Source organism: Epinephelus moara, chromosome 13 (genome assembly GCF_006386435.1).
Source record: "Epinephelus moara isolate mb chromosome 13, YSFRI_EMoa_1.0, whole genome shotgun sequence".
Classification (NCBI taxonomy): Eukaryota; Metazoa; Chordata; class Actinopteri; order Perciformes; family Serranidae; genus Epinephelus; species Epinephelus moara.
Window position 1 is genome coordinate 1,267,208 of NC_065518.1, and position 9,970 is coordinate 1,277,177.

Genomic DNA, 9,970 nt, shown 5'->3' on the forward strand with positions numbered 1-9,970 from the left:
TTTCTAATGTTTGGTATGACTAAGTCATGGTATGGTATGCTGTACATAATGGGTATGGACTAGTATTATATAATAATGAGGAGTACTTCATCTGTGACTGATTATATTATAATACTGGATTATTGCTATGTTGTCATGTTGGTTGATACGGGGCTAATTTTGACTATATTGTTGATGAGTTTAATTTATAACCAGTTCTGTTCTTGATTACATCACAAATCAAGATGAAACGACAAATTAAACATGTGGCAGAAAATATTTGAATTATTTATTCAGTCTATTCCTCTGTATTTTTATCTGTTCTGAATGTTGTTTCAATTAAAGCTCCACACTGCCAGGGAAAAAAATCAGGTCATGAAACCCTCAATTTATTGATGTGTTTTTTCAGACGTAATAGTCAAATTGAAATATTCTGAGTGTCTGGCCTATTAATTATGCAGCACCGCACCATGTGCTCTTTCCATATTCTGTGGAAACTACCTCACTGTTCTCATCAATAATAACCCAACTATATATCATGTTATTGGTCTTCATGTACCTTAAGTACATTTTCCTGATAATACTTCTACATTTTAAGTTCATTTTCAGTGCAGGAGTTTTTGTTGTTGTTGTTTGTTTGTTTGTTTATTTACTGCTACTTTTACACCTTAGATTTGACTGAAAATATGTTCAGGTGGCTCAAAATTATACTGTTCAGCTCCCCACAAATACATTTACAAATGTGTTATTATTACTAGTGATAATAATTTTCTCTGTGTATTTGTATACATTTATGTGTGTGTCTGTGTGTGCACTGCATGTGTACGTGTAAGCAGTGGCCTCAGGCATTTACAACAGGCCCTTGTGCACGCTATTATGACTCTCAGGCCCTCAGGCATGGTACTTACTTGTGATGCGCCTAAACTGGCCACCGTATAATGTTATCGTCACATGATCAGTTGGAGACTGGACACTGGATAACACCATCATAACATTCGTTTGTTATAATCTCAGGTGGTAATCTAAATCACTCACAATGGGCCTATTTTCTTCCTAACATATAGTTGGAGGGGCCACTCTCTATGGGCCCCGGTGCAACGGCCCCGCCTGCACTGCCTATAATTACGCCCCTGTATATTTGGACTATTCTACAAAATTAGTCGTAGGACACTTTTATATTTGGTACTTTAAGCTTTGGCACATTTCTACTTTCCCTCAAGTGAATTTTTGAACGCAGGACTTTTATTTTCAACTTTAATTTGTTACTTTCACTCAAAGGTCTGGTGTGTAGGGTTCAGTGGTGTCTAGAGGTGAGGCTGCAGATTGCAAAAGGCACAACAGTGTTGATTTGTCCATTCTGTTCTACACACTGTAGAAGAACATGGCTGACTCCTGGGACCAGGACCTGCTCCTCATGTAGACATAAACGGCTCAATCTGAGGTAACACAGCAATTCTTAAATTCAGGTAAATAATCATTAATGAAAACATAGTTATAAATGTCATATTACATTTACTTAATCCTACAAACTGGACCTTTAAAAGTATCTGAGTACTTCTCTACTTGAGTAAATGTATTCAGTGACATATCACCAGTCACATGTTGGAAAATATTTTCTGCAAACATTTTTACATCTGTATTTGGTGTAATAAATAACTGTCCCGTGCATGCTGACATGTTGAGCCTCAGGATGAGGATGAGGAGGAGCAGAGCTGTGCAGAGGAAGAAGCAGCAGCAGCAGTTCCACTTGAGAGCAGCAGAGGGAAACGTTGGCCTCTCTTCTCTGCTCTCAGACAATAAAAACAAGGCGAAGCCCACACACACACACACACACACACACACACACACAGACGGCAGCAGTAGCAGCATCTCATCTCAGCACCACACAAAGCTAAATGTGTGAGCAGTGACGAGCCCTCGGACCGCTGCTGCTGCTGCTGCTGCTGCTGGGACAGATATGGACACATGGCCGCCGAGCTGCGACTAGACATGTAGGTGCAAGGATGGCAGCCAGCTCCATCTCTCGCTTGCTCCTCTTCGTGTGGATCTGCGCGCTTCGGGAGGCGCTGGCCAAATCTCTTCCAGACCAGGGAGCGTTTGGTAAGCTCGCCATACGGGGATGCAGCACAATGAGGAGATGGGAGTGGTTGGGTTTTATGGCTTTTGTCGGCAAAGCGTCGATCTTTGCACCGATGCGCTGTGAGATCACTGAGCCCGAGAGGAGATGCGTTTATGGGGATGATTATCAGATCATATCCGCTGAATAATGTCGGTTTGATGCTGTATGTGCATTTATATCTCCCACAGAGGCCACACTGTGTTTGTGCTGTGATACTGTACAGATGTGAGGCCTGACACAGTCTGCTGTGATGTCAGGCCCGACCTGCTCAACACAGGCCTGCATGGGATTCAAACAATGACAGAGACACCAGGGTGAATGTTTGTCAGCCACTGACACAACACACACACATTCATGTGTTCATACACACCATCACATACATGTGCACGAGTGAAAGCATGATGCAGCAGCTGCATTAAAGCTCCTCTGTTTATGTTGTGAAGGACATTATGTAATTACTGTGCATTATTCATGCTTCAGGCTATTCTGGGCTGCTCACAGACAGGACAGGGCTGTAACTAAGTACATTTACTCAAGTACAGTCTGAAGTACTTGTGCTGTAGTGTTCTGATTTGATGCTACTTTACAGGTTAATATTTCACTGATAAAACACATCATCAGCTGATACGTCACAGATGAAACTGCCCAACACAACACAAAGGAGTTTAAAGTTGCTGCAACATTTGAATTCTGACAGTAGAGATAATATTTATTACGACATACATGATGATAAAACACCCTGAGAGGGGCCGTCCTGCTCAGTGAGCGCTGTATTTTTACATTGTAGTATTTTAGAAAGGGTCTATATTTATGTGACAGCTTTAGTTACTGCACAGACTGTGCAAACAAAACGTGATCAGTTTTTAAAATATATATATTTTGTTAAAGCTGTAGACCAGGGGTCGGTAGAGATGCACGATACTACTTTTTCCTTCACGATACCGAGTACCCATCCGATACCAGCACGTAAAATAAAAATGGATGGGATATGAATTGTTGTATGTCTCAACTCCTAAAACTCTGTGTGAAATATTAAGAAATAAATACATAATAGTAGAATGAATGCCATAAAACTTTTTATTATTATTATTATCCAGTGTTGACACAGATCAAGACACAGGTTAAAGTGCAGCCACACAGTTTGGTAAAAAAGACATTTTAAAGGCTACAGTAGAATGCTTTTTAAACTCCGCTCCGTTTCCATTTCGTTTGCCTGTAGCGTGCGTATGCGTAATGACGTGAGGCATTACAAGGTATCGGATTGGTCATAGGCTGTACTCGCCGATACCCGATACCGCATTTTAGGCAGTATCTGAGGCATTTCAGATACTGGTATCTGTATCGGTACAACTCTATTTGGTACTTTAAGTTTGCAGCGTTAGTGATGAAAGCAAACACATCTGTCCACTCACTATGAAAGTCTCTGTTTCTCTCTGAGATGTTTTATTTTGTGGATTTGGAATCAGTAGCTCGCCTCACTAAGGAGACTCGAGGCTAGCCGTCACTATTGAGATTCATATTTTAGGAAAAGGCACCAGGCCGTAGACGTATGACGCACATACCTGACGACATGTTAAAACATTTGTTGAAAATTCAGCATATAGGCTCATCAGTGTTTGTGATTAAGAAGTTTAACATTTCACTTTGCTAACTTATTTTTTAATTTACCAGTAGATATGAGGTTGGGATTGGTTGCCATGGTGATGCGTCTCGAATCAGCAAAGAGGCTCTCAGGAAGTGACGTGGTGATTACAGCTCAGTGTGTCCGATAAGATGCATACTACTGGTTATGTTGAAGATAGTACGCATACTGGGTATGTAGTATGTAGTACGTGATTTTTGATTTGTCCCTTCTGGGTTACTGTAGAAAAACAAGGTGGACTCCTGTGTACGATGTCGATATAAAAGGCTCACGTCCAAACATTTTAAATGGGGTCCAGGTTAGATCATGTGACGTCACGTGGAGGTCAGCTGCGTAATTCAACTTTCCACCACTCCTGAGAGCAGCGGCCCTCACACTTGACTTTACATTTCTTCGCTGTGGCCATGTGTGATACCTGGCAGGAAACACCTGGTGTTAGGGAGGCCTTAGGGTTCGTTAGCTTGCTTATCGCACATGGTGTGTTCCTTCTCAGTGCATGTCTATAAATTGTATGATTGACCTGCCATCGTGAGGTGGATGAAAAAAAAGTAGTATGATATATTTTGAAAGACAACCTGCGGGCCACAGTTGGTCCCCGGGCCGCGCTTTGGACGTGACTGTTCTCACATAATGACAACACAATGATTCTTATGCTCAGGTGATCACACAGTAAAGAACAGATAGTTTTGAATATTATATTTCTGCCAGTAGCTGCCTGTAAACCCTGCACACTGGACCTTTAAAGATCAAACTACAAACTGTACAGTCTCTACATCAGCTCCACCTGGCTGCTCCAACGTGAACACACTGCTGCTCACACAACAATAATATAACATTATAAAACATATATTGATAACAGGGTCAGTTTTCTACTTTTGACACTTGAATTAAAATTAGCTGCACTTATGCTTGAGTGATATTTTAACTAACAGACGTCTGCTGAAAACGCTCCACGTGTTTCTTTGTCTATTAGAAGCTAATTTGGATTAAATTGGAATAGATTTTGCTCTCCAGCTGCGGCTCCACTGATTAAATCGTCAATTAATTGATACCTCAGGTGCGTTTGGGAACAGCTCAGCACTTCTCCCGAGCTGCAACAGTTCACAGGATGTTGTGAAGCAATTATCGTCTAAAGAAATCTGTGTTTGTGCACGGCAGGAGCTGGAAAGTGATCAGTCACACGACAGAGAATCACTCGTTCACTTGTTCAAGTTTTTTAACCGTTACGGCCAAAAATGCACGACTTACAGCTCATTTTACTTTTTTAAACTTGTCTATAGTTTGAAACTAGTGATGAAACAATAATGCAACTTGAAGTGACGAACAACATCGTCATCGGCCATTGTTTACTCAGGGAAAATGGAGTTAGCATTAAGCTCATTTGCAGCAGTGCCCTGAATAAACGGATACATAATATACAAAAACAACCACAATAACATGATGACAGAAAGTCCATAATAACTAATAACAGCTGTGGTGTCTGGCAAGAATCATAAACAGCAGAAAAAAATAAAATAAAATGACGAAAAGTTAAATAAATAACAAACAAATTTACACTAAACAAACTGTGAGATTAATGTTAACTGGGTTTTTTGGGGTGTTTCTTTAATAGTACACTGAATTTCGGTGGATTACTTTCACTCTTCTTTGATGGTTTTTAAACTGAAGAGCAAATCAATCGAGAAAACAATCAGCAGATTAATCGATTATGAAACTAATCATCAGCTGCAGCCTTATTGTGCTTTAAGAAACCAGTGATGACGTGTAGTAGGGAAAGGTGCAGTAAGAGATAAATATTTTCTCATGTTCTCAAGTTTGAAGGATCTATCTCGACCCAGATGACTGTTTCCTCTGAGCCTCAGGACGGTTCACACTCCACTAAACTTATATTCAGGCCTTTGAGTGGCTGAAAATTCCCAGACTCTTGATGCGACACTGTGACTCTCAGTGCTTCTGTCAATGGAGCTGCTTCAAGCCCAGATTGAGGAAGTCCTCTCCACACACACACACACAAGGGAGCCTTTATTGGACCAATTATGGTAATGGCTGACAGCGTTTACACAGGCACAATGGACGTGGACACACAGACACACACACACATACGTGCTGTTTATGATGTAAATGCAGCCATTAGTGGTTGAAGCTCTGCACGGAGGCTTCGTCACTGGAGGCCTGCAGGGTTTACAGGGACTGAGCCGAGCCGAGTGAGGCAGCAGCAACAACAAGCAGGCTTTTTGGAGAGTCAGCGTGTATCCATGGAAACAGCCCCCCACCCCACTCCCCCACCCCACCCCCAGCATGACCCACATCCACGCTGTCCAAGAGGCAAGATGAGAAACAAAATGTTCTGGGGCTGAAAAACATGTGAGGGAGGATGAAGGGCAGGAAGGGCCACGCCATGGATTTGTGATGGGTGTGTCTGTGGTGACTGCAAGCAGCATCATCGTCATCATCATCATCGTAATAATCCACCTCTACGGGAAGTGATTAGTCTTCAGCAGAGGTTTCTGGGAAAGACTTGAGACTAAGATACAGCAGGGTGTCTGCAGGTCCTTAACATGGCTTAAATTATATAAATAAATAAAGAAATAATCTAAATTTGACTTTGTGAGGTCGGAACAATTTATCTAGTTTGATTTATCCATCTTTTGATTTATTTTTGTTAAAATGAGTTCCATATTTCTGATGTTACAAATCTTTAAACCTACAACTGAATCTAACACTGTCTGGTTTTTTTAACAGTGTCTTTATTGATTTAAACAACAGTAAGAGATGTGTCCTATCATGTCGTTCACAGTAATACTGGTGGGATTTTTAATACCATATGAAAAACTCATATCGTGATCCTCGCGATATTTCGACTTGTTGACATATCGTTGACATAAAGGAGAAGGAAATCACATGTTTATTATATATATAGATCCCAGGAGACTTTTTTTTAGCTGTTTAAATGTGTAATTAGTGGTAAATTTTATTTAGTTGAACTATTAATAACAGAATCTGAATCTCACTCTGAGTTACTGTTGTTCACAAAATAAAGAAATGAGACATCATTTTTATTTTTCTATGTTCTTAAATCATTGTTATTATTATTATTATTTTTTGCTAATTTGTCATATCGTCAAGATGATCACAAAAATACCCTCAAATATCGTGATATTATTACAATAAACAAGGACACACACATACACACACACCGGTCTGTGTACATATAGTACATCCACCAACACGCAAAGAGAGACACCTGAAAATCATAACTCACAGGTTGAGGATTGTGTTAGCGTGATATAATACACTTCAGTTTAAGTACACGTTCACAGCTAACAAAGAAACCTTTGACACATTTGGACCCTGCACAGGTTCACTTAAACTAATGGTTCTCAAACAGTGTGACACGAGGATGACTTTGTGATAACCACACATTGTTTTTGCAATATTTAACTTGGCCTTTACAGAAAGTCATTACTGAAATTTTTTTTTTTTTAAATCAATGTTTAATTTTAATTAACTGTATCAGTATGTCATGTGTACCCATTTCCTCATGAAGAGGCAAACTAGCTAAGAAATTTAATTTAATTTGATTTAATTTAATTTAATTTTAAAAACCTTCACGGGGAACCTATTTGTTGCTGTTCATGTGAGGGAATTATAAGTGTGTGACACATCACATTATCTTACATTATTTCCTGTTTAAATGGATGTGTTGTTGGTGCTTTGATGTCATTTTAAAATGTATAAAATTAATTCTTAATTTGTTAGTAACTGTTTCATGAGCAACAGTTAGTCTTCAATTGTCTTTTGATATTAGTAAATTAAAACTAACATTTATGTCGTGATACTCGGAGTCATAACTCAGTCAAACCTGAACACAAAGACATGATATATATATATTTTTAAATTCAGTGTGACTTACACTTTGGGATCATATCGTTATCTCTGAGATACATCGTGAATAAACGTCTGTAAATCTGCGTAGAAGTTTCCAGAAAAAAAGACCTGCTTCATGACTGCAGAACTTGCTTGAGAAACAGAACGTTTTTAGTTTTCCCTCAGTATCAGAGTAATCCAGTGACAGTTGTCAGAACATCAGTGGGTACAGTGCAGACAGGAGCTGCTAGTAGCTAATTCGGCACACTGTGGATGGTGCCCATTTGCAGAAATGTAGAAAATAATGTAGGTTAAAAAAATTATACTCAGTGTTTACGTTCCCCAAAGCCACTGGATTATGGGAACTGTAGTTCCAAAACTGAGATCATGATGATTATCCCCCAGATATAAATATAACAAAGAACATTAAGAGGAAGAAATACATTTATAACAACTTTTTTATATTGCACTTTTTGTCCTGTGTTAAAACCTGTACACATGTGCCACAGTTTTGTCTGAAGTTAAGTCCACAGTATCCTGAGGTCGACACTGTCTGTCGTCAGTTGCTGTTTAATGACAACTTATTTTGAAGGTCCTTCCAGACGAGATCGTCACACTGCTGCATAATGATGTTGTCCTTGTGAGACAGCCAGAGGTGACTTGATAAATTGAGCCATATTGAAGTGTATTTACTGCTTTAATACTGCAGAATAATCTGACTGCACGACACCAGTAAAAATCTACGACAGAGCATTAAGTACTGTTTGTTTACTGTGAAATATTTCCTCTGGAAAAATATTCAGTCTGTTCTTCTTGGTGCGTAAACAAGCGTATTTGATCACTTACAGATAATTAACTTTAATAAGCATTGAAGTATTTTAGGAGGCAAAAAATTCACTTGTTCCATCCTCCTAAATTTGACAAAAGTTTATATTTCAAGGTTTCTTAATTAATTGATCATTTGATTTTCTGTCAATCGACTAATTAGTTTATCAGCTCAGTGAAACATTACCGGACCACTCTCCCTTTCTGTTCTTACAGAGGTGCAAATCAAAGTCCAGGTGTTCGACAACAGCGACCTGTCACCGCTGGCGGACGCTCAGGTGGAAGTTCATGGCAACCAAACCATCTTAGCGTCCAGCAGGGCCGGCAGCGATGGTGTTGTGAGGGTCAGCTTCCTGTACCGCACAGGAACATGGGTCATCATCACAGCCTCCAAACAAGACTACGTCACCAACTCTGTGCCCTGGCACTCCAGCCGCATCCCCTGTAAGTCACCGAGGAGGGAAATGTAGTTCATAAAGCATGAAGAGCACTCTCACCGTCATGACTCTATCAAGCTGTAAAATCTGCCTCTTAACAAGATGGCTGCAGTCGTCTCATTGGCTGGCTGTGCAGCTATTGTCTCCTCATGCAGGATCTGCAGGGCTCTTAAAATCTCATATGTAGTTTCCTCAACAAAAGGCCTTAGAGGGTTTAAAATAGTCTTAAGTCTTAAGTGGAGTTTTCTGTATGTGCTTGCAGGCTGTTGGTGGATGTTATACATCTAGATGTGCATCAGAAAGTAGGATTGTAGTGACAGTGCTTTGAGCTGCACGAAGCAAACTGTCACTGGTTCTTGCAAGTTTTACGAGTTTTGGTTTGAGCAAAAACTTGAATTGCTTTCTGCTGCTTATCAGGTCCAGGTCACATGACTCTGATTAATGACATCATCAGGAGTTATTGTTATGTACTGCTGGGAAGTACTGAAAAAAACCTGCTATTCTTCAGGCTGTTCTGATGCAATGTTTGTACGTTTACTTACTGTAGGAAAAGTAATGCACCAGAGTTCATATTTAACCCATGTTACTGGGAAGGCTGAGATCATGTGACCAACGTGCTGATGGAAGTAAAGAAGGAAGCAGCGTAAGAGCAAAAGTCTGCGTAAGGAGGTTGGTTGAGGTGATGGGTCAAACAAACACAGGACTTTCCCCCGGGACACAGACGTTCGTGTCACTTGTGAAATCAAGTTAACTTAGGGCCCGTCCCAATACCCCCCCTTAACCCTACCCCTACATTTGCGTGTTCCCGCGAGGGGTAGTGGTGTCCCAATTCCTTTTGGCGTGTAGGGGTAGGGGGTATGAAACTAGCCCTTTGCAGCGAGGGATTTCAGATGCTGACTTGCCAGCGAGGGGTAGACGTTGCCATGGCTACCTACGAGCAAGAGATGGGGAAAAAAGTTCATGCATTGCTAACGTTACTGTCGTCAGGTTGCTTGTTAGCTAGTCTGAGTGGGCGGAAGTTCGCTGCATAGATCAGCCTCTCATTGGGCGGAACGAGCCACCCGCTGAAGTCCCGCCCTACCACCTCCGGTTGTGTAGCAG

The 9,970-nt window shown here is 40.6% G+C and overlaps 1 protein-coding gene across 2 annotated transcripts in view; it reads left to right on the forward strand.

Moving 5' to 3' along the window:
- Positions 1 to 1,800: 1,800 nt before the first annotated feature.
- The window catches only part of LOC126399415 (protein FAM171A2), a 19,007-nt gene continuing 10,837 nt past the window's right edge, over positions 1,801 to 9,970 (forward strand). For both annotated transcript variants that reach the window (XM_050059342.1, XM_050059343.1), the window contains exons 1-2: positions 1,801 to 2,079; positions 8,649 to 8,876. In XM_050059342.1, the coding sequence (XP_049915299.1) occupies positions 1,983 to 2,079; positions 8,649 to 8,876 (325 nt within the window). In that variant the 5' untranslated portion in view covers positions 1,801 to 1,982. The remainder of the gene's footprint in view (positions 2,080 to 8,648; positions 8,877 to 9,970) is intronic.